We start from the raw sequence: 25,225 nt of genomic DNA, 5'->3' as shown, positions 1-25,225 counted from the left end.
GTGCAGCCCACCTTGAAATTGGCCACTTTGCAGGTAAAGGATGTCCTCCTTTTTATAATATGCTGAGATAAAACAGCTGCTTAGTCTTGAAAGAGAACAAAGTCAGAAGGAAGGAAAGATAAGAAAAGGAGAAAACTAAAGAAAGAGAAAGCGAGAAAAAAGGGAAAGAAAGGGGAAAAACAAAACAAAGAAGAAGAAAAACAAAAGGACTTCTGGCTCTCTTTGCTGCCGCTACTTATGATATTCATTCCTTAAGATCCAACCATTCTATCTGCTATAAGCCACTATTTTTCCAATCTTTAAATACAGATATTACAAGTTCATTTTCTCTTTCACGTGCAAAAAGTCCATAAGAAATGTCCAATCCTTAACAAATGTCACTAATGGTTTCCCTCTAATTAAACACATTAACGTTCCCATCTCAGCCACGTCCAAGAGCTTTATCAGCTGTTCTTCGAACATGGCTAAGCCGTCTTTGTGCAGATAGCAACCAGGCGAGGGATGCTTCCACCGTAACTGCCTCACCACGGAAAGGCTGCCTGCACACAGAAGTTGGGAATTGCTTTCTATGCGCAGGGAGCAGGGCCGGCCAGGGCTTGGTGAAGCCTTCACCCCAGGCAGCAGGCTCCTGGTAGCTGGGAGGGGTAGCAGATCCAGCCTCTGAGAAGCTTGCCATTCACTGCCTCTTGGACTTCTGGGCTGTCTCCTCCTCCACCACCTATCTTTCGCCAGCCTCCTTTTTCTCTTCTGCCAGCGCACTAGGCCTTCCCTGGCCCGTCCCCAGTCTCCTTGGGCAGCAGGAGGAGGAGGAGCTGGCTGTGGCAGTGCGGGACTTGTGGAAGAGGAGATTGTGCAGGGTGTTATTTTCAGTTTTGCCTCAAGTGGCACAATGCCCTGGGCCGGCCCTGGCAGGGAGTTGTGTGTCAATGTTGTTTTTCATGGGGTAACACATTCTATGGTCCCTGGAGGCCTTTGCCTCACAAAATCCCTTTCCTCCCTTCTTTTTCTTTCCCACTTTCCCCTCTTTTCTTTTCCTTTTCAAAAATATTGTACGCTTCCGAATGCGGCGCTGCGTCTTCTTAAGTTTCGTGGGACAACCTCAAAATTTCTCTGGCACACACTGGGAAGTTTCCCCTGTAATCCGAGGAGGCCCTGACCACTGAAGATTGGGATTGCCTAATTTTGATTCAGATTTGGGGGTCTGAATCTGGTTAAATCAGGTCCGTACTGATCCAAATTGAACCAGGACCCTATCAGAACCAGTAATCCTAATAGGCATAGAGCATTATATGTATAATAATGAAGATAATACGCAATAATTGTTTGTATTTTTAGTGAACCGGGCCAGGGATGGGGACACTCTTGTTGAGATTAAGCAGCAAGGGAGGGATTTTGGGGCAGGGTGGGTTAGGGCCTATCCCTAATATCAAGTATATTTAGAAAATTCCATCCACATAGTCCCCATCCCTAGTACAAATAATAATAATAATAATAATAATAATAATAATAATAATAATAATAATAATATATTCATACCCCGCCCATCTGGCTGGGTTTCCCCAGCCACTCTGGGACGGCTTTCAACAAAGTATTAAAATACAGTAGTCTGTTAAACATTAAAAGCTTCCCGAAACATGGCTGCCTTCAGATGTCTTCTAAAAGTCTGGTAGTTGTTTTTCTCTGACATCTGGTGGGAGGGCGTTCCACAGGGTGGGTGCCACTACTGCGAAGGCCCTCTGCCTGGTTCCCTGTAGCTTGGCTTCTTGCAGCGAGGGAACTGCCAGAAGGCCCTTGGCGCTGGACCTCAGTGTCCGGGCTGAACGATGGGGGTGGAGACGCTCCTTCAGGTATACTGGACCGAGGCCATTTAGGGCTTTCAAGGTCAGCACCAACACTTTGAATTGTGCTCGGAAACGTACTGGGAGCCAAAGGAAGGAAGACACCTGGGCAATTAGAGAGCTAGGCTGTGGGCCATTGCCTGCCTCAGTTTCCTAGAGTGCTCCTCCTGCTGTTCCCTCGGCCTCAGAGCCTGCTATGTTTGGGGAGACAGGGGACCCTCTAGTGATGGGTCCTGCTGCTCTGGTTCCTGTGCACTGACCTCCACCCCCTTGCCATCCTCCATCATCCTCAAGAGTCCCATTATACCAACTAAGGCTGTGAGGAGGAGACTGGCCTGCGCCATGGTCCAGCAACAGATACCAGACAGATACCAGATATCCTATACACCCAGTGTCCTCGCTACAGTCCTGCTGGAAATTGGTCCTCTGAAGATGCTATTTGCATTGCAAGGAAATCTCCCGTTGTCATGGACACAAATAGCAGCTGGGGGGGGCTGTGTTCACTGGGAAAATAACATGGGGGGAGGGTTAAAAACCTTCTCCCCTCCCCCGCCACATGGCTGTTTCAATCTGGATTCCGCATCTGTAGGTACTTTTTCAAAATCTTAGGCTGGAGTATTGTTTAGTGGTTTGGGGGGTGCTGTTTATTTTTGGTATCTTTATTTTGAATCTCACGATTTATGTCGAAATTGTTCAAATTGGTTGTGTACATTTTAAATGTTTTGTTTATGACTACAGTGGTATCTCGGTTACATACGCTTCAGGTTACGGACTCCATTAACCCAGAAATAGTGCTTCAGGTTAAGAACTTTGCTTCAGGATAAGAACAGAAATCGGACTGCGGTGGGGCAGCAGCGACAGAAGGCCCCATTAGCTAAAGTGGTGCTTCAGGTTAAGAACAGTTTCAGGTTAAGAACGCACCTTCGGAATGAATTACCGTATTTTTCGCCCTATAGGACGCACCGGCCCATAGGACGCACCTATTTTTTTTGGGGGGGGGGGGAAATCAAAGGAAAAAATTTGATTTCCCCCCAGGTTTGCGCAGCCATCCCCAAGCTAGAAGAGGGAGACGGAGCACTTCGTCTCCCTCTTCTGCCTTCAGGGACAGCCTCCCAAGCCTCTGCGGGGCAGCGCATTGCGCTGCCCTGCAGAGGCTTTGCGCAACCATCCCAAGCTAGAAGAGGGAGATGGAGTGCTCCGTCTCCCTCTTCTGCCTTCAGATGGCTTGGCCCGCCATCCCGCGAGCTTGTGGGGCTGGCGGGGGGAGAAGCAGGCTTGCTTCTCCCACCCCCAGCCTCCAGATCAGGTCGGGGAATAGGGGGATGGCGGAGCGCTGCCATCCCGCTATTCCCCGACCTGATCTGGAGGTTGTGGGGATGGTGGGGGGGAGAAGCAGGCTTGCTTCTCCCACCCCCAGCCTCCAGATCAGGTCGTGGAATAGCAGGATGGCGGAGCGCTGCCATCCCGCTATTCCCCGACCTGATCTGGAGGTTGTGGGGATGGTGGGGGGGAGAAGCAGGCTTGCTTCTCCCACCCCCAGCCTCCAGATCAGGTCGGGGAATAGTGGGATGGCGGAGCGCTGCCATCCCGCTATTCCCCGACCTGATCTGGAGGTTGTGGGGCTGGCGGGGGGGAGAAGCAGGCTTGCTTCTCCCACCCCCAGCCTCCAGATCAGGTCGGGGAATAGCGGGATGGTGGCGCTTCGCCATCCCCCTATCCCCCGAGCTTGTGGGGGGGAGAAGCAGGCTTGCTTCTCCCACCCCCAGCCTCCAGATCAGGTCGGGGAATAGGGGGATGGCGGAGCGCCGCCATCCCGCTATTCCCCGACCTGATCTGGAGGTTGTGGGGCTGGCGGGGGGGGGGAGAGAAGCAGGCTTGCTTCTCCCACCCCCAGCCTTCAGATTAGGTCGGGGAATAGCGGGATGGTGGCGCTTCGCCACCCCCCTATCCCCCGAGCTTGTGGGGCTGGCGGGGGGGAGAAGCAGGCTTGCTTCTCCCCCCGCCAGCCTCCCGATCAGGTCGGGGAATAGCGGGATGGCGGCGCTCCGCCATCCCATCCCCCGAGCTTGTGGGGCTGGCGGGGGGAGAAGCAGGCTTGCTTCTCCCCCCGCCAGCCTCCAGTTCAGGTCGGGGAATAGCGGGGTGGCGGCTCTGCGCCTCCCCGCTGTCCCCAGCTTTTGGGTGCAGGCTGCTGCCCGCAAGCCTTGCGAGCCCGCGGGACATCCCGCCGGGCTTGCAAGACTTGGGATAGCTTCCTGAAGCCTGGAGAGCGAGAGGGGTCGGTGCGCACGGACCCCTCTCGCTCTCCAGGCTTCAGCGAAAGCCTGCATTCGCCCCATAGGACGCACCCAGATTTCCCCTTCATTTTTGGAGGGGGAAAAGTGCGTCTTATAGGGCGAAAAATACGGTAAGTACTTAACCCAAGGTACCACTGTATTATTTTTGTTATGTTTGTAGTTATGTATTTCTTTTACATGCTGTAAGACGCTTTTAACTTTGGAAAGGTGGCATAGAAATAAAATGATGGGTGGACATTCACAACTGAGTCATTCTCAATTCCCCTACTGAGCCCAACTAAAACACTCTTTGAGACCCTCAAAGGCCTCACTGTGAAACAGTTTAGCACAATACGAAATGATGAGCCAAGACCACCCACCATCCCTTAGCCTGGCCTACCTCACTGAGTTGTCGTGAGGATAAAAATGGGAGTGTGGTGGGGAGAAGAAAACCATGTACGATAGCCCTAAAATCTCGGGAGGAAGCAAAGAAAAATAATCCACGATAATTAATTCATATTTGAAATGGAATTGTCTTGGGCCAAATGTCCATTGGGCCAATTTCCTGTTGCAGTTCTTGCTGCACAGATGTCGTCTGTGTGAAGAAGCAATTTGGGTTGCTTCTTGGCGCTCGGTGCCGAATGATTTACTCAAAGCGAGCAGGAGGAAGCATCACTTTTCAAGAAAAAAAAATCTCCACGTGCCTTATAGATCATAGAGTGGGACACGAACACATTACTTAAAGGCTAGGCAGGTTGGGGAAGCCAGTATGATGTGTGTTCTGCAATTGAAGCGATAAGTAAAAGAGACCCAGCAGGTGCTAGTGATGTGGTGAAATCCTGGTCCAGAAAAACAAGGTGGGAAAGGCTCCAGAGATGTTTTCTTTTAACCCAGAATCCCACATCTGAGAAGTTAGCTACATCCTCACTCACGTTGCTCCACACCAGGGAAGCAGGTCCTTTACCACTCCTGGTGTCATTGGACTCCAGCTTCCCTCATCCCTTGCCATTTGCCAATCAATCTTTGGCCTTTGCTTCTGCAAAATGAGATTTTAGGGAAAGCGGACCCCAACCATGTTTCTGCCACTGGCTAAACTCTCTCTTGGTACCCCAAGCTGCTGTGAAAGGTCCACAGAGACCACGTTCCCATCATACATTTAAAGCACTATAGACTTGGGATAGCTCAGTTGGTAAAGCACAAGATTCTTAATCTCAGGGTTGTGGTTTCAAGCCCCACGTTGGGCAAAAAATTCCTGTATTGCAGGGGGTTGGACTAGATGACCCTTGGGGTCCCTTCCAACTCTACAATTTTATGATTCTGTGAATACCAGTCATGGCTTCCCCCAGAGAAGCCCGGGAGCTGTCATTTGCTAAAGATGCTGATATTTGCTGTTTCCCTCCCAGAACTACAATTTCAAGAGTTCCCTGTGGAGAGGAATTGCTTGTTAAACCATTCCGGGAATTACAGCTCTCTGAGGGGAACAGGGGTCTGGTAAAAACTCTCAGCTCCCATGGTTCTCTGGAGGATGTCGTGACTGTTTAAAGTAGCATCATGGCATGGTGTAAATATGGCCTCTTTTGATCCTTATCTCCCAACTGAGCCTTGCCTGTGACCTTTGCTCCTTCGGTTGTTAGAAGACCCCTCTTCCCCTCGCAGAGCCACAATTCCCAGAGTTCCCTGGGGAGGGAGACGGACTTGCTAAAGCGCCCCAGGAATCATAGCTCTCGACAACTCAACAAAAACCACAGCTCCCAGAATTCTCTGGGGGAAGAAGCCATGACTTAAAATGGTTCCCTACTCTTTTTCCACAGCTACTGCAGGTTCCTCTCGCCAGAGTTTCTAGGCTCCCCGTCTTGTCGAGAGAAGGCCATTCCACTGCAAATGAGGCCTTGCCTCCCCCCCCCCAAGCGTGGAAAAAAAATATTGATCTTTCGAAATTATTGGGAGGCAGTGAGGGAGGAAGAAAAGCAACCACGGGGAAAGAGTCGAGCCTCCGGAGCTGACAGGAGAGAAATACATTTGATGCCTTGGAATTAATGAAGTCCCAGCTCTCTCTCGCCACCCTACCGTTCGGCGCAGTTGTCTTGGCAACGGAACAATGTCATTTTTTTGTAGTCAAAGAAGGACACTCCACGCAGGGCTCTCCGGTGGGTGTTGTCGACGTAACAGCCGATGTATTTTGCTGTGAAAGGGAGACAGGTGTTAAAAGGAGCTGTTCTTAATTTTAATTTAATTTCCCACTACTGGTGTCACCGGCCCTTGTTGAGGGACACCACAAACAACCAAAATCATTCTTTATGCTTCACATTTTTTTATTCGGGGAAATCAGGGCAGTGTCCCTCCTCATGCACGTCAGAAGAACATGCTGGATCAGGCCAATCCTGTTCTCACAGCGGCCAACCAGGAGCCCCAAAGCAAAACCAGCAAGAGCATTGGCTCCCAGTATGTTTCCAAGCACAATTCAAAGTGTTGGTGACCTTTAAAGCCCGAAACAGCCTCGGTCCTGTATACCTGAAGGAGCGTCTCCACCCCCATCGTTCAGCCCGGACACTGAGGTCCAGCACTGAGGGCCTTCTGGCGGTTCCCTCATTGTGAGAAGTGAGGTTACAGGGAACCAGGCAGAGGGCCTTCTCGGTAGTGGCACCCGCCCTGTGGAACGCCCTCCCATCAGATGTCAAAGAGAAAAACAACTACCAGACTTTTAGAAGACATCTGAAGGCAGCCCTGTTCAGGGAAGTTTTTAATATTTAATGCTGTATTGTTTTTAATACTTGATTGGGAGCCGCCTAGAGTGGCTGGGGAAACTCAGCCAGATGGGCGGGGTATAAATAATAAATTATTATTATTATTATTATTATTATTATTATTATTATTATTATTATTATTATTATTAGAGTCATCTCCTCTCCTAGGGTTTCCAGTAACTGGGATTCAGTAACCCTGCTGCCTCCAGCTATGGAAGCAGAGCCGAGGCTTCGTAATGGACTGGAGAAGAGCCGTTTGACGCATGTCGTACAGGCACTAAGTCCCTTTCCGCAGCCATTTTTTGCCGCCGCCGCCTCGATCTTCCACTTTTGCTAAGCCCCCTCAGATCATTCAAAGAGAGAGTTTAACGTTCAGCCACGATGACCTGAGTTGCTGCATCCGTTCCGCTTAGCGACACACGACACACTGGGTGCCTGAGAGGAGAGGCAGCGCTGCCTCCTCAGTAGGAACTCTCTCGTTCACTACTGAGAAAGTCACGGGGGAGGCTGCTCTTAAAGGGATTGTGAGGAGAGCATGGTCCCAGCGCCTGGGGAGAGATCAGGCATTTAGCAATGCTGCCGTGTCCCAGATTTCTGTATTTCCTTTTTCAGAAATGAGCCTTGAACAACTTTCAGGGAAGAAATTATCCATTGTTGTGTACAACTTGCCCAAAAGCAGACATTGGTCACGATACGATGCCTCGCTGCCTTTTGGCAGGGAGGAAGTGGCGCGGGATTCTTTTGAACTAGCAGCACAACGAAATCACAACAAAACAGCATCTCTGAGCAGATCTATAGGTTTAAAGCATGGAATCGGATCCGTATAATTGTAGAGTTGGAAGCAACACCAAACATAATCTACAGTCGTACCTCGGAAGCTGAATGCCTTGCGAGCCAAACATTTTGGCTCCCGAACAACGCAAACCCAGAAGTGAGTGTTCCATTTGCAAACGTTCTTTGGAACTCAAACGTCCGGCGCACGTTCCATGGCTTCTGATTGGCTGCAGGAGCTTCCTGCAGCCAATCGGAAGGTGCAAACTTGGTTTCTGAATGTTTTGGAAGTCAAACGGACTTCTGGAACAGATTCCATTCGACTTCCAAAGTACCACTGTATTCCAACCCCTTGCAATGCAGGAATCTCAACTAAAGCATCCATGACAGATGGCCGTCCAACCTCTGCTTAAAAACCTCCAGTGTAGGAGAGTCCACCACCTTCCAGGTGAGTCGGAAAAGCCTTAAAGTCCATAAATAGCCACACCATAGAGGTCCTGGGCCCTAAGGAAGTTAGATTAGCCTCAGCCAGAGCCAGGGCCTTCTCAACACTGGCTCCAGCCTGGTGGAACGCTCTGTCTCATGAGACCAGGGCCCTGAAGGATCTGATTTCTTTCCGCAGGGCCTGTAAGACAGAGTTGTTCCGCCTGACCTTCGGCTTGGAATCAATTTGATTCCCTCCCCCTCTTTCTTTTTCCTTTCTCCTCCTGTGATGAGGCTGCATTTTAATGTTTTAATGTTGTATTTTAATCTTGTTTTTTAAGTTGTATTTCAATCAACTTGTTTTTATTATGGGTTGTTAGCCGCCCTGAGCCCGGCCTTGGCTGGGGAGGGCGGGGTATAAATAAAATTTATCATCATCATCATCATCATTGTTATGTACTGAAGTTCTCACCCTGGGCCAGCAGGGGGATACTGTAGATAGTTATGCAAATAAGGGATCGAAAGTGACGTTCAGTGATTGGATAGTTTTAGAAAATTGTTACAGTTACGTGGTACTGGAGCTCTATATAAGCAGGCTGACTGAACCCTTCAGTTCAGTTCTGTTCTGGCCTCTGAATAAACAAGAGCTGTTTGAAGAATTGCTGTGTCGTCTGATATGTTCACCCACAACTTAACAATCATCATCATCATCTCCGGCCAGAAACACGATACACATTTTCTGTGCTATCTGTAAAGTAGCCTAAAGTGAAAAGGCAGGACCAGGGTGGAAACTGGTGGGTTTCAAGTCTCCTATCGAGACAACCAGGCAGAAGTCAGCTTTGCCACTTGAGTCAGCATGATCCTGACTGGTTGGCAGAGAAGACAGCCTGCCTCCCCTTCCTGGGGGTGGCTCACTCTATAGTCCAGCGCAGTTGTTGGCAATGAGGAGGCTTGCAGCTATGGCTGGAATTTCTTGTCCCTGAAACAGCAGCTCAAGCGAAGCTTCATTTTCCCATCTTCAGTTCCTCCAACCCTCCCAACCACCCCCTTGGATGCAATAAAGAATGCAGCGGGGGCCTGTTGGGCAGAAACTTTGGCAGTGCGCATCGCTCAGGCTGTTTGTTCAGCGAAGCGTAGCTACTGCCATTTCTTACGCCTATTAAGGAGGGGGGGGGTAAAGGAGGGGAGGACATTCCTCTCCAAGTGCCAGGTGGGCAGTCAGCTGTTCTGTAATCTGTTAAAGCCATGCCTATTAATATGGCCTGACAAGGAACCTGAAGTCTTACTGATTAGGACAGAAATTGCCAGAGGCAGGAAGCTGTGAAAATATCACCTGCTGAGCCAGCCTCGGAATCACAGAAATATAGAACTGGAAGGAACCCACAAAGCAGAGGAGCGTTGTCGGTTTGCCCGCACCGGGCGCCGAGCCGAGAGGGCACTGCAACAATGACTTAGAACAGGCTGTCTCAAACTCGGCCCTCCAGATGTTTTGAGACTACAGTTCCCATCATCCCTGACCACTGGCCCTGCTAGCTAGGGATCATGGGAGTTGTAGGCCAAAACATCTGGAGGGCTATGTTCTCTGGCTATGTTCACACAGCAGTTTATTCCATTTTCATGACTTTTCTCTGACTGTCAAGCTCTGCTTTATATTTGAGCTTTCACACAATGTAAAAGCCACTTGTGGAATATAGCGCAGTGTCATGCTCGTTTCTGCGTCATTTCCTTCTGGGGGGTGGGGAATTTGTTTGCAAATAATATGGAAACGAGTGCTAAACTTGTGCTATATTCAAGAAGAAGCATTTACGTTGTGCGAAAGCTCAGATATAATGTGGGAAATTAACACATTGTGCAAATGGAATTCACTGCCATGTAAATGTAATCCTGATTTCCTCATTAAGCAACTACTCTATTCCGAACTTAAAAATGGAAAGCGTAATGCTGGTGGTCAACAAAAGAGTTTTAAAACTGTCTCAAGGCAAATCTAAAAAAAAATGTAGTATAAACACGGACAACTGGGAAACACTGGCCTGCGAGCGCTCCAGTTGGAGAACAGCCTTTACCAATGGTGTCATGAGCTTTGAAGACACCTGAACTCAGGATGCAAGGGAGAAACGTGCTAAGAGGAAGGCATGCTTGGCAAACCCTCACCGTGATCAACTCCCGCCCGGAAACCTATGTCCCCACTGTGGAAGGATGTGTGGATCCAAAATTGGCCTCTATAATCACTTACGGACTCACTGTTAAAACCGTGTTTATGGAAGACAATCTTACTCCGCTACGAGGGATCGCGAAAGAAGAAGAAGAAAGAAGAAGATGTCCATTCACATGAAACGAAATTCACTTCAGGAAAACTAATGGAATACAGTTAGTGCTTAGTGTCCATTTCCATGTTATTGGGATCCAGGAAAGGAAACTATGTTTGCAGCCCTCTTAGCTTGAAAACCACGGGAATAAAGCGGTGGCTCCATGATCACTGCAGATGGTGACAGCAGTCACGAAATTAAAAGACACCTGCTTCTTGGGAGAAAAGCAATGACAAACCTAGACAGCATCCTAAAAAGCAGAGATAACCTTGCCAACAAAGGTCCGTTTGGTTAAAGCTATGGTTTTCCGAGTAGTGATGTATGGAAGTGAGAGCTGGACCATAAAGAAGGCTGATCGCCGAAGAAATGATGCTTTTGAATTATGGTGCTGGAGGAGACTCTTGAAAGTCCCATGGACTGCAAGAAGCTCAAACCTATCCATTCTGAAGGAAATCAGCTCTGAGTGCTCACTGGAAGGACGGATCCTGAAGCTGAGGCTCCAATACTTTGGCCACCTCATGAGAAGAGAAGCCTCCCTGGAAAAGACCCTGATGCTGGGAAAGATGGAGGGCACAAGGAGAAGGGGACGACAGAGGACGAGATGGTTGGACAGCATTCTCGAAGCTACCAGCATGAGTTTGACTAAACTGCGGGAGGCAGTGGAAAACAGGAGTGCCTGGCGTACTCTGGTCCATGGGGTCACGAAGAGTTGGACATGACTAAACGACTAAACAACAACAAACAGCACAGGGTCCTTTCCTTCTGTTTTCATGGGCGAAATCACAGGAAGGGCAGAAGCAGGCATGTGTGGAAAGTGCAGTCGAGTAGCAGCAAAGCCCAGTGACATTTGTTGTTGTGCCTACTGGGAGTGAATGACAATTCACGCAACATGCCAGTAGACAGATCAACAAGCCACAGTTCCACAACACAGCAGGACCTGCAGTGTGAAAGAAATGTTAGAAAACCGGGACAGAAATTCAAGCAGCATGAACTCCATATATGCCCACTCGACTGTGTCGATTGGCAGAACTGGCATAGTTCCAGGTGCCATACAAAGCCTGTTCTGCAGCTGAAAGAAATCAATATTTCAGTGTGGCAGCATTTGTACACTGTGGAACTCCCTGTCTTTGGACATCAGACAGATGCCTTCACCCCTTTTGACTCCTGCTAAAAACACTTTTGTTTGGAAAAGTCCACCCATATGTTCAGCTTTATTTATCCTACCATTATTTTAACTTTTCAAAAGTTTCAAATCATTGTTGTTCGTTTTTATTAGCAATAATTTTATTGCCCCCCTTTCTCTTAAACCCCTTTGAGATTTTTTAAAACAACCGAGCAGCATATAAATAAATACTGCACTAAATATATAACAATGAGGAAAGCTAGCACAATATTCCCCACGCCCCCTTCTGCCTCCCATCTCTTTGCTGGACTCCAGTCATGTCACACCAGCACACAGCAAGGGACCCAAATTGAGCGTGGCTCTCAGAAGACCCTGCCCAGCAACTGTCCAGGATGAGGCCCTTTATCTGGACCTCCAAGAGGAGGAGGAGGAAGCAGCAATGATGGGCAGCGTATGGCAGAAGACAGGGACAGGTTTGAACTTTGAGGGCTGTGGCTTTTAAAGGAGAAGTGAATTTTTCGCTTTGCGTATCTTTTCAGCAAGAGCAAATCAGGTTAGCTCACATTATTGAAATGTAAACAGCTGAATCCCCACCCCACCACTAGGGGAGCACCCCATATCTCCAGCCATCTCTTGCAAGGCTGCTTTCAAATGATATCAAAGGCCAGCTGATCTTGGTCCCTGTCTCCTAGGAAGAAGCAGCAAAGCTCTGGAGCAGGCCAATATATTTTGCCAGTGGTGGCGGCGGAGGAGCAACTAGGGCCTTCATACCCCACCACCTCTGCCCCTATTGCCTTAGGTAGACGCGGGTGGCACTGTGGGTTAAACCACAGAGCCTAGGACTTGCTGATCAGAAGGTCGCCGGTTCGAATCCCCGCGACGGGGTGAGCTCCTGTTGCTCGGTCCCTGCTCCTGCCAACCTAGCAGTTCAAAAGCACGTCAAAGTGCAAGTAGATAAATAGGTACCACTCCAGCGGGAAGGTAAATGGCATTTCCGTGTGCTGCTCTGGTTCGCCAGAAGCGGCTTAGTCATGCTGGCCACATGACCCAGAAGCTGTACGCCGGCTCCCTCGGCCAATAAAGCGAGATGAGCGCCACAACCCCAGAGTCGGTCACGACTGGACCTAGTGGTCAGGGGTCCCTTTACCTTTACCTTAAGGCCAGTGGCGGCGGCGGAGGAGGAGCAGCTAGGGCCTGCATACTCCACCACCTCTGCCCCTGTTGCCTGAGATGGCATGAGAAAGGGGAGAAAAGGGGAGGCTGGGAGAAGCAGGCACTGGAAGAGGAACATTCAGGGCCGTCTGAAGCATATCCGGCGTCGTGGTGCAAAGCTCCCTCTGGCGCCCGCCCCCCTGTTTCTCAGAGTTTTTTTTAGGGAGGACGGCGCTGCTGGCAGGGCTGGAAGAGGCAGGCAGCGGCTGGAGAACGGCTCCTCCGGCGGAGAAGAGACGGAGGCTGGACATGGCGCCCCCCGGCTTAGCTGGCTGCTTCATGCCACAGTGGCCATGGCAGACGGAGGCTCAGGGCGCGGCGCTGCTTCGGCGCAGCATGGCAGAAGAGGGTGAAGGTGGTGAGCTGATACCAGGAGGCGCCGTAGCCATCCTCCACCTCTTCCCTGGTGCCCTCCAGAACTTGGCGCCCTGCGCTACTATCCTCCACTAGGGCCAGGGCCTTTTCAGTGATGGCTCCGACCTGCTGAAATGCTCTGTCCCATGAGACTACGGCCCCTCAGGATTTAACCTCCTTCTGTCGGGCCTGTAAGACACAGCTATTCCACCTGGCTTTTAATTTGAATCCAGCCTGATCTTTTAGTTCCCTTCTCTTCCCTCCCCCTCCCCTTTTTATGAAGATTACCTGCTCTGGGATCCCACAGCTAATTCTCCCCTGGTCTCCTCGCTGGCCCAAGTAGGACCAATTCAGCCAGCTAGCCCTGCGGATTATCTAATTGATTTTTGAATTTTATTGTTATTCACATTTTTATATTGTTTTTTTTTTGCTTTTTTTATAATTAAATGTTTTAAAGTGTTTCAAATTTGTTGTTTGCCGCTCTGAGCCCGGTTTATGAACAGGGAAGGGCGGGGTATAAATAAACATTTTTTATTTTTATTATTATTACTAGCCTCTCTGGGTAAGACACCCCTGGGAACATTCAACAGCCGAAAGAGGAGCAGCAATGGTGTGTGATATCTCCTTTCTGGATCTCCCCCCGCAAAAAAACACTGTCCCCAGCCCAGTGGCGTAGCGTGGGTTGTCAGCACCCGGGGCAAGGCAAGTAATTTGTGCCCCCTAACCCGTGGATTTGCGCCCCCTAACCCCCCAGATGTTGCGCCCGGTGCGGCCGGCCCCCCCCTGCACCCCCCACGCTACGCCACTGCCCCAGCCTGCTGGCTGGGTGGTTCTGCCCTGCCCTGGCTGCTCAGTGTTATTCCAGTGTCAACCAGCTCGTTCCCCCACCACACCAGCTTCATCAGTAATGTTCCTAAATGAGAGGAGAAGAGGAAACACCCAAATCAGCCAAGATCCAGGACTCAGCATGAGGGAGCAAGGGATTTTCCTCCCCTACGATGATGCCCAAGGATGCAAGGATCTGGACCAACCTTCCATTGCCCCAATGATGGGGCGCTGCTATCCAGCACAGCCCCTTCGGACTCCATCTCTCCATCGCCACGGAGTGTCACAGAAACAATGGCCATCGCAAAGTGGCGTGCGAGCTCTCAGTCTCTCCCACTCTCCCAGCCTCTTTCTCCCCGAAAACCTCCACTCCCTGTCTGGGGAATCATCAATCATGGTGACAGCCCTGTTAAGCCACAGGCTAGGCATGGCTGCTGAGAGTGCTCTCCGGCATACTGACGATGCTTTGATTTACAAGCCATCAGGCTCTGTGAGGAAAACATGCTGGGTGTTCATTCTGCATCCGTGCTCCCGAAAGGAAAAAGAAAGAAATCTCTAGCCATTCCGTTTTTTAATAAAAACGGGCAAGTCCCTTCTGCAAAAATCTCTCCTTAAAAGACACCTCACCCGGGAAGGCTTTGGCCTAGCCTCTGAGCTGAACCACAGCCCTAGGATGCACAAAATGGCTACAAGGGGGAGAGTCCATCCCCTTCCATTCCTTCCGCCTTTCTCTTATTCTCTCCTCCTCTCGAATTTTGACCTAAAGCAGGAGAGCTTCTGAAATTAATGCTGGAATGGGAGCATTCACAGTTTGCTACCACTTTCAGTTCAATTCCCTCGTCGCTCTGTGTTACTGACACACATATATCCATGAAGAAAAACACTGAGGTGATAATATGGAAGTACCGAGAGCCAAAATGCTACTAGCCGCAATGGCTGTGCTCTTCCTCTACAGTCAGAGGCTGTAATGCTTCTGAACACCAGCATTCCCTCCAACATTTCTGCAGTGAAAATAGGGGTGTCCTAAATAATAATGGGACACAGGTGGTGCTGTGGCCTAAACCACAGAGCCTAGGGCTTGCTGATCAGAAGGATGGTGGTTCGAATCCCAGCAACGGGGTGAGCGCTCGTTGTTCGGTCCCTGCTCCTGTCAACCTAGCAGTTCAAAAGCACGTCAAGTGCAAGTAGATAAATAGGTACCACTCCAGCAGGAACGTAAACAGCATTCCGTGCGCTGCTCTGGTTCGCCAGAAGCAGCTTTGTCATGCTGGGCACATGACCCGGAAGCTGTCTGCGAACAAAGGCCGGCTCCCTCGGCCAGTAAAGCGATATGAGTGCTGCAACCCCAGAGTCGTCCATGACTGGACTTAATGGTCAGCGGTCTCTTTACCTTTAAATAATAATAATTGTACTGAACCCATCTGATGGGGTTGCCCCAGTCACTCTGGGAAGCTTCCAACATATATAAAAACATAATACAACATTAAACATTTTTTTAAAACTTCCCTATACAGAGCTGCCTTCAGATGTCTTCTAAAGGTTGCATAGTTACTTATCTACTTGGCTCGGGTGTCGCATAACTCCATACCCTCCAACATTTCTCCGATGGAAATAGGGATATCCTAAGGAAAAGTGGGAGATTTGGGGATCAAATCAGAAACCGGGACGGGTTCTGTAAATCTGGGACTGTCCCTTGAAAATAGGGACACTTGGAGGGACTGTACCAGTTGTGGGAAACCATCAGTGGCATAGCATGAGGGCAGGGGGACCCGTGGCCCTGACCGCAGATTTCTGAGGGGGTACAACAAGGTGCCCCCATGACAGGCTTCCTCATTGAGGCTGGAGCCGCATGGAGCCAATCCCTGCCCAGGCTGGGCCTTTGGTGCTGCAGTGACTCCTTTTCCTCATGGCTGGCAAAGGGTCGCCTCTGCAAGCCCCACGCCTAGGCTACCCAAAAGGGAGGAGGAGGCCGCCATCGGCATCCACTGAGGAGGGAGAGGAAGGTGGGAAAGCATTGGGTTATCTTCCGCTTGGACTACTGCAACGCGCTCTACGTGGGGCTACCTTTGAAGGTGACCCAGAAACTACAACTAATCCAGAACGCAGCAGCTAGACTGGTGACTGGGAGCGGCCGCAGAGACCACATAACACCGGTCTTGAAAGACCTACATTGGCTCCCAGTACGTTTCCAAGCACAATTCAAAGTGTTGGTGCTGACCTTTAAAGCCCTAAACGGCCTCGGTCCAGTATACCTGAAGGAGCGTCTCCACCCCCATCAGTCTGCCCGAACGCTGAGGTCCAGCGCCGAGGGCCTTCTGGCGGTTCCCTCACTGCGAGAAGCAAAGCTACAGGGAACCAGGCAGAGGGCCTTCTCGGTAGTGGCACCCGCCCTGTGGAACGCCCTCCCACCAGATGTCAAAGAGAACAACAACTACCAGACTTTTAGAAGACATCTGAAGGCAGCCCTGTTTAGGGAAGCTTTTAGTGTTTGATGTATTGCAGTATTTTAATATTTTTTTGGAAGCTGCCCAGAGTGGCTGGGGAAGCCCAGCCAGATGGGCGGGGTAAATTATTATTATTATTATTATTATTATTATTATTATTATTATTATTATTATTATTATTATAGCCGCATGCATTGTCCAGAGCGCCTAGCTGCAAAGACAGGAGGGTGAGGTAACACACTGGCGCCCCTGGTTTCATGTTTCTCCGCTCCCAGGTTGGGGCTAGTTTGCAAGCAGAGACTCTGCTGGCCAGTCTACCAGAGGTTGCAGCATTTGTTCTGCCCCGGGTGCCTGCAACCCATGCTACGCCCCTGGAAACCAGGGAGCGTTGCTCTTGTGCTCAGGTCCTGCTCACTAGTTTCTCTTTGGAGCATCTTCTTGGCCACTGTGAGAAGAGGATGGTGGCCAGAGGGGCGCCCATTGGCAGGCTCTTTGGATACTCTTGCAGAGGAGCAGGGCTGGAGTCGGCTTTCGACGCAGCCCTACTCCAAACAAACACAGCCATCTAGAAAGGGGAAGCTGTTGCGTTGAATGGGGGAACGATTTGCATCTCCTCGCCCACCTTTTTACGAGAGTCAATGGAGGGGCGTGTGTCAGCGACAGACACTGCTCACCCACGTCGAGTGATGCCGTTATTTCCCAAGGCCAATCGCTGTCACCCTCATTAGGAATTAGGAGCCGTCCTAGCGGAGGTTAATTGTTGCAGACACCTTGCATATGGCTGGGAACGCAATGGCCGACTGTGCCGCCACTGACAGTTGAGTCTTCACTCACCATCTGGTAGAGATTCTCTGATTGTCATTTCGAATTAAAGTAATGAGCCCGGCCAAATATGTTCCCCCAAACGGGTCCAGCCCCCTCTCCTTTGTTCACAGAGCGTGGCAACCGAGCCAAAAACTCGTGAAGAAGGAAATGTCGCCACTGTTTTGGTTTGGAGGGGAGCTGGCGTTGGAAAGGGGTGCCCTGGCGACTTCGAACGAGGGAAGCAAATCTAGAGGCAACTGGAGAATTCCTGAAAAGATGACATCAGGGTGTAACAAGCTTTTTTGCAAGAGGGTGGACTCTTTGATGGCTGTGGCAAATCAGAACTGCAACAAAATGCTGCAGCGTAAGCACCCCAGCTCCCAGCAGCCACCCATGCCTTCTTCCAGGATGGGATGGGCAAGGGTGGGGTGTTTCATATCCCCACCCACCCCTGCTATGCCCCACCATCACCCTTGGGAGTGTGCCACCCTTAGGCAACCGCCTCACTGTGCCTCACAGGTGGGCCGGCTCTGAGACTCCATTCCACACCATTTCCCAGATTGACAGCATTCTGTGCCCACTGAGCCTGCTAACCTTTCAGCGGGCTGTTCTGGATAAACCCAATCAACCACCCATCCTGCCGCCGCTGCCGATTCTTTCTGAAAGAACGTTTGACCTTCTGCAAACCTTGCCCTTCTCCTGAGTGTGCCGACCCCACAAACATATACATACACTTATAGTTCAGTCAGTAGAGCATGGGACTCTTAATCTCAGGGCTGTGGGTTCAAGCAGGGTGTGCCAATCTGAACAAAGTATTGCGGGGGCTCGGATAAAACCCCGCCCCGCATGATCCATCACATGACACAGTGCGCGCACACACCATTTGAATGGGAATGCTCATCAACTTTGCGCCCCCCCCCCAATATTTTACTAGGGGGGGCAAAGCCCCCACAGCTCCTAAGAGTTGGCTCTTATGGATTCAAGTCTCACACATTGCAGGGGGTTGGACTAGATGACCGCTGTGGTCCCTTCCAACTCTATTACTCTGTGGTCTTGTTCACAGGTGGTGCTGTTTTTGTGATGGGCGTATGGCGAAAGCCTTCAGTGCTGGTACCTAAAGATGGCCAAGTGAAGCTTTGATGCTCGTCTAAACTGGGCGGAATGGGTCCGTCTGTCTCTCTGACTGACCCTCTGAACTTTCCATAGGACACGGCCCTCGCTGGCCTTCCCCCAGGGCCTCCTTGAGTCGCTTTATCCCTGAGCTGTGAGGATGCCTCATGCCTGGCAAGTTTCGCATCCTGTGCTCCATCAACTATTGCCTCTGGCCACATGAAGAACTGTTCCCTCAGGCTGAAAAGGCTTCCCTGCCCTGGATCTCAGCTTTGCACTAATCCAGATATCTGGCATAATATTCAGAAACGCATGATATGAACATAAGAATATCAGGATATAAGGCGAGCCGGCTGAATAATAATATACAGTCATACCTCGGGTTGAAGTCGCTTCAGGTTGAGCATTTTCAGGTTACTTTCCATGGCGACCCGAAAGTAACAGAACGCATTACTTCCGGGTTTCGTCGCTCACACATGTGCAGAAGCGGCAAATCACAACCCGCGCATGCGCAGACGCGGGTTGCGTTCTGCTCTGGATGTAAACGGGGCTCCAGAATGGATCCTGTTCGCATCCAGAGGTACCACTGTATAATAATAATAATTTATTATTTATACCCCACCCATCTGGCTGAGTTTCCCCAGGCACTCTGGGCGGCTCCCAATCAAGTGTTAAAACAATACAGCATTATATATTAAAAACATCCCTAAACAGGGCTGCCTTCAGATGTCTTTTAAATATAAGGTAGCTGCTTATTTCCTTGACATCTGATGGGAGGGCGTTCCACAGGGCGGGCGCCACTACCAAGAAGGCCCTCTGCCTGGTTCCCTGTAGCCTCACTTCTCGGAATGAGGGAACCACCAGAAGGCCCTTGGCGCTGGATCTCAGTGTCTTGGCTGAACGATGGGGGTGGAGACGCTCCTTCAGGTATACAGGACTGAGGCCGCTTAGGGCTTTAAAGGTCAGCACCAACACTTTGAATTGTGCTCGGAAACGTACTGGGAGCCAATGCATAATCAGGCAAGTGGCCCATCTAGTCTAACATCCAGTTCTCGCAGTGGGCAACAAGATGCCCTGTGGCAAGCAGGATCTGAGCAGAAAAGTGGCGCTCTCCCCTCCTGTGGTTTCCAGCAAAGCCACTTCCGCCCTGCAGAGGAGGTGGAGTTGAGGGCTTCACAGCCCTACCATGCGCATGGCGGCTGGAATCAAGCCCCTGCGCAATTGGGGGAATCCCCGGCCGTGTCACCCCCTGGCCAGCCAATCGGCTGGCTCCGGGGGCGTGGCCTGTCCTATTTAAGGCAGGCGAGGCCGGGGATCTCCCTCTTTTGCTGCCTACCAGCTGTTCCTGTTTCCCACCCTCCCGCCCTTTAAGGTTTTCACTCCTGGACCTTGCTATGGACCTTGGTTGGTCACCATCGAGGGGCCTGATAGGAAATTTTCCACTTGGCAAATTGGCACTAGCCACTTGGTTTTTCGCCTAACTCATAGCAAATCGCCACAACTTTCTTGGTACTGGCGGTGAGGCATTGGTATTGTTCTGTAGATGGATGAGGGGAGGAAGTGCCATCACCTGCCCCGCATATTGAAGGGTAGTCCGATAAAGGATTCTGGGGGGCATGACCCTGTCTGAAGCCTATGGAGGCCAGGGCCCAAGGCACGCCCCCGAACGGTGACCCTGGGGGAGTTCCTAGTTGATGTGCATCAGCAGGACTCCCCCTACTGGTGGTGTAGTGGTTATGAGCGGTAGTCTCGTAATCTGGGGAACCGGGTTCGCGTCTCTGCTCCTCCACCTGCAGCTGCTGGGTGACCTTGGGCCAGTCACACTTCTTTGAAGTCTCTCAGCCCCACTCACCTCACAGAGTGTTTGTTGTGGGAGAGGAAGGGAAAGGAGAATGTTAGCCGCTTTGAGACTCCTTAAAGGGAGTGAAAGGCGGGATATCAAATCCAAACTCTTCTTCTTCTTAACCCTTCCTGGACTTCTAGCGGACGGGCTGAAGCCAGATATAGTTGGTTAGCACCAATGCCTAGGCCAATATGCTCATCATCTGTAGCCAATAAAGTTGTGGCCTTATTTAGCCCATTAACCTTACCATTAACCACACAACTGGCATTCAGAAGCATCACTCACTGTGGAAGCAGAGCATAGTCACCATTGCCGGGTGTCCATCGATAGCCCTCTCCTTTGCAAATTATAAGAACCTAAGACCCACCAGTTAGGATTCCTGGTTTTCACCCAGGTGGTCTGGGTTCAAGACCCGGTATGGGAACAGTGCAAATTTTTTACATTTGGGATAGCTCATTTTGGTAGAACATGAGACTCTTGATCTCAGGGTTGTGGGTCCAAGCCCCACTTTGGGCAAAATCTTCCCGTGTTGCAGGGGGTTGGACTGGATGACCCTCGTGGTCCCTTCCAACTCTATAATTCTACGATTTGAGGAGGAGAGCCTGCTGGAACAGGCCAGTGGCCCATCTAGTCCAGCATCCTGCCCCAAATGGAAACCCAAAAGTATGACCCAAGCAGAAGAGCACTTTCTGCTCCTGGTTGGGGAGGCAGAACATAGTCATCCTGGCTAGTGGTCCTTGGTAGCCTTCTCCTCCTTCATGAATTTGTCCAATCCTCTTTGAAAGCCATCTAGGTTGGTGGTCATCCCTGCCTCCTGTGGCAGGGAGTTCCAGGGTTTAACCCTGAGCTGCATGCAGAAGTCCTTATACAGCCTAGGACCCACGTACCTACTGGACCGCCTCTCCTGGTATGTCCCACGGAGGACCTTACGGTCTTCAAACAAAAAACATCTTGGAGGTCCCGGGCCACAGGGAGGTTAGGCTGGCCTCAACCAGAGCCAGGGCTTTTTCGGCCGTGGCCCCGATCTGGTGGAATGCTCTGTCACAAGAGACTAGGGCCCTGCGGGACTTGACATCTTTCCACAGAGCCTGCAAGACAGAGCTGTTCCACCAGGCCTTTGGCCAAGGCACAGTCTGACCCCCTCCTTTGGTAATCCTCACAGAACTCTAGTCCAATGGTTGCCATTAGTTTGATTCTGAATTGATTTTAGAATGAGTTGATTTTAGAATGCTGTGTTACTTTTATTGTTGTTAGCCGCTCTGAGCCCGGCTTCGGCTGGGGAGGGCAGGATATAAATTATTATTATTAATAATAATAATAATAAAGTCCTGGATCTTCCAATATTCAGGTTCCTCGGATGTTCTGGGATTGTGAGATGGGGAGAAAAAACTTCCCTCTGTCTCCACATTTTGCTCACGACATGTTAACAGGGGTTCTGGGGACTATGGCATCGGAATGACAGAGGAGCCTCTGAGCTGCCCTTCTACTTTGTAATGAATGAAGCAGCGGCACGGCGGCATCCTCTCCTCTCCAAAAATATAAGCAACCTGTCAGGTAGAGTAAATGAGGCCTTCAAGGCACTAAGTGCTCTCCAGACAGTCCCCATAAGTCACCAGTCAAAAGACACCATCAGCGGAGCAAAATGAAAGGGATGTGATGATGCCTGGGCTTTTGGCTTTGAAGAACACCTGACCTGAGCCAAATCAGCCGCACATCTGACTCTTGGAGTAGGAAAACAAGGCGCTCCAGCCACCCCCAACACTTGGGTCCGGCCCTACCCTTAGGCAGAGTGAGGCAATTGCCTCAGGTGGCAAATTCTGGGGGAGCAAGGAGCAAAGGTTTTGGTGGGCAAAGCTGTAAGTGTTTTTCAGTCTTAAGTTTGGTTCTCTTAATGTCCACATTCATTTGCAATTGATTTGGTTTTTAAAAGAATTCATCGGCACGTTTTAATGGATGCTTTTGGAGAACAAATATTGTTGTTTCTATTTTCCTATGAAATTCTATTTTCCTAGCCCACCCAAGGTGGTTCCCAACATAATTATAAATAAAAATAATCAAAGCTGATGAGGGCTGCCACATTTAACAGTGATTTTAAAAAAAAAACAGATGGGGGGAGGGGCAGTCTTATTGAAGAAGATGCAATTTGAAAAAGTGTGGCTTACTGTAACCTGCTTTAAAATCCACACCAAGGGGAGAGAATGCCATCACTGAGCAGACCGTTCTGGGCTACAAAGATCGATGTCCTGACTTTGTAGAGGAGAGCTTACTATGATTTCTTTTCATAGTATCAGAAAATCATCCAATTCACTAAGGCTGCATTTGCATGACTGCTGATTCCATTTTCACGACATTTCCATAACTGTTGATTTCAGCGCTATATCTGAGCTTTCATACGATGGAAAAGCCACTTCCAGAAATACAGGGAGCACAGAGAAAGTTCAAGCACTCATTTCCATATTGCTTATAATATCTGGAAGCAAATTATATGGAAATAAGCATTAAACTTGCACCATATTCTGCTATATTTCTGGAAGAGGTTTCTATGTCCCGTGAAAGCTCAAATGAAATGCAGAAACTCATAGTTAGCGAGATGCCATGAAAGCAGAATAAACTGCCTTGTGACTGAGGCCTAATTCAGTTTTGTAAACAGCCACTCCCCCAGTCAACTACAACAAGCAGAAATCATAACCAGGTTACTGCTTGCTTCTTCTTTTCAAATTTTTATTCTAATTCTTTTTCTTCTTATTTTATTATCCACACTTCCCCCTATTTTTTGGCCAGAAATGACCGACACGGGTCATTTATAAACATATTGAAATAAAATAGGAAAGTAAATTAAAGAAAGAAACATCTTACTTATGAAAGTAAAATAAAGAAAGAAACAACAAAACATTGATATGTTTATTTGCTGGGCTCCCTGATTGGCTGGAACTGGCTGCACTGTGATCCCTGATTGGTCGGGATCACCCAACCAGGGAGAAGGAGGAAGCAGCAGCAAAAGTTCAGAATGGAACAAAAGCAAAAGCAAGAGACAGAATTGAATTTCAGATTCTGAATGTTTGGTAATCATTATTTTTGAGCCCAAATTCAAACCAGGGGAATATTTGACGTAGTCTTCATAAGGATGTGAGCTGTAGAGAGAAGACGTTTGCAAAACAAACAAACAAACAAACAGGGAAGGAAAAGAGGCTGGATTTCAGAAAACCCGGCAAAACTTTTACGTTCCATTCCAAACCAAAAGCTTTCATTTGCCTCCCATATGCCATATTTTTCACTCTATAGAACGCACCCGACCATAGGACGCACCTTGTTTTAGAGGGGGAGAACAAGGGGGGGGGAATTTTCCCCTCTCTGCTCAGCGCCCCTTCAGCGAAGCGGCAGGAGAAGCGGAGCCCCTTCCCAGCTTCAGCAAAAGGAACCCGAAGACTTCAGAGTTTTGCTATTCCCAGTCTTGCTCTCCCAGCTTCAGCAAAAGGAACCCAAAGACTTCGGAGCGCAGTGGGAACTCGTGCTGTGCTCCAAAGGCTTCAGGCGGCTATCCCTGAAGCCTGAAGAGCAAGAGGGGTTGGTGTGCACTGACCCCTCTCACTCTCCAGGCTTCAGCGAAAGCAACGCGAAGCCTCTGGAGCACGGAGGGAGCGCGCCCTCTGTGCTCCAGAGGCTTCGCATTGCTATCACTGAAGCCAAGGAGCCTGCATTCGCTCCATAGGATGCACACACATTTCCCCTTAATTTTTGGAGGGGAAAAGGTGCGTCCTATAGAGCGAAAAATATGGTAACCGCTCAAAGGAGATGTTACCTCTATCTTCTTCCTTCTCTCGTACGTTCCTGCCCTTGAGAGCTCTACTCCAAGTCCCGCCGTAGTCCCCTATCTTGCTCCTCGCCGCTGTATCCTTGGAAGGGCTCTTAAACCAAGAGCCATACCTCCGGGCCACTGTCAACGATTCCGGTGTCTCTTTAATCTCCCGGCCAAGTTGTAGCGTCACCAAAGACTGGGCTTCTATCCCATTCCCGGGCCCGTCATTGGCCCTGGGTACATTCTCCGTGACTCTCACCTCTCCGGTGAAGCTAGCATGGAGGAACACCAAACTCCCAGCCGTCAGGTAGAGGGCAATCAACGTGAAGAAGCGGATGGGTTTCCGCCGAAAATACCGCTGGAACTTTAGCAGGAGCTTGGCCATACCGGTTTCATTACGTTCTTTGACTGGGCACAAATCTGCAACGGGCAGAAAGGCTCCAGCTCTGAGCTTGCCCAGGAATTCCCAAGCAGGCAGAATAAATTGTGGTGGATGTCAAAGGCCAAAACAGAAGGGAGACGGTGTGTTAGTGTCGATGGATCAAATGCGGCATTTTGACATATTGGGTGCCCCAAACACCTCTAGATTCTAATGGTCCCCCAGGCCTAGACTTGGAAAGGTGTATTGTCTTATTATAGAGATCAGTCTTGCTCTGACATAAGGTGGTGCTTTCTCAAAGCATCGTTTTCTGTTGGCGCCTTTGCCTCCCATTCACATCCCCTCAGAATCTGGCCCAGAGATTCCATCGACGGAGGGATCATGTTTGGGAGAGTGATGTGTTCCGAAAGCCGTTTGAAAGCCAACTGGATCCCCTTGGCTGATGGGATGGGTTGTTTTGACGTCACACCTCAAACAGAAGAGGCAGGAGGGACTCTCCTTTCAGGCAAAGAATGGCGACATATCCAGGGACTTCCTAGGAATAAAGGAACCGCTGGGAACTTTGCGAAACAAACCTCCGCTCACTGTGGCAGCATCCAAACGAGAACGCTCTACCTGGAAATCAAAGAGGAGAAAACGTGTCAGGAAGAGAGAGCAGGAGGATGAATTATACGCTGGAGGCTGGAAACCAGCGAGTGGCTGCTTATTATATGAAACAGGGAACTTCAACCATATTCATCTCTGGAGCTCCGGGGTTCTGTTGCCTGTTTTTCTTCCCCTCTCAAGGCTAAGCTACACATAAAATTGGGAGTATACCTGCGTCATGTTGGCATCAAAAGGATTGTGCAGGTAAAGGGGAAGCTTTCGCTTCATTGCCTGAACTCTCCCCACAAGAGTTCTCATAACAGAAGTGAGTTGGGCTAGGAGAAAGAAAGGACTTCTGGGACAACATGCGATTTATTTGTTTGTTTTCTTGA

At 49.8% G+C, this 25,225-nt stretch overlaps 1 protein-coding gene across 1 annotated transcript in view; it reads right to left on the bottom strand.

Moving 5' to 3' along the window:
- Positions 1-25,225, bottom strand: part of WSCD2 (WSC domain containing 2) — a 91,986-nt gene that overhangs the window by 38,784 nt on the left and 27,977 nt on the right. The window contains exons 2-3 of the mRNA XM_081203098.1: positions 23,873-24,863; positions 6,182-6,296 (exon numbers count right to left, since the gene is read on the bottom strand). Coding sequence (XP_081059224.1) covers positions 6,182-6,296; positions 23,873-24,254 — 497 coding nt within the window. The 5' untranslated portion in view covers positions 24,255-24,863. The remainder of the gene's footprint in view (positions 1-6,181; positions 6,297-23,872; positions 24,864-25,225) is intronic.

This window comes from Podarcis bocagei, assembly GCF_964188305.1.
Source record: "Podarcis bocagei genome assembly, chromosome: 7".
Taxonomy (NCBI): Eukaryota; Metazoa; Chordata; class Lepidosauria; order Squamata; family Lacertidae; genus Podarcis; species Podarcis bocagei.
The sequence above is the reverse complement of the archived record's forward strand: the minus strand, read 5'-3'. Positions and strand labels throughout refer to the sequence as shown.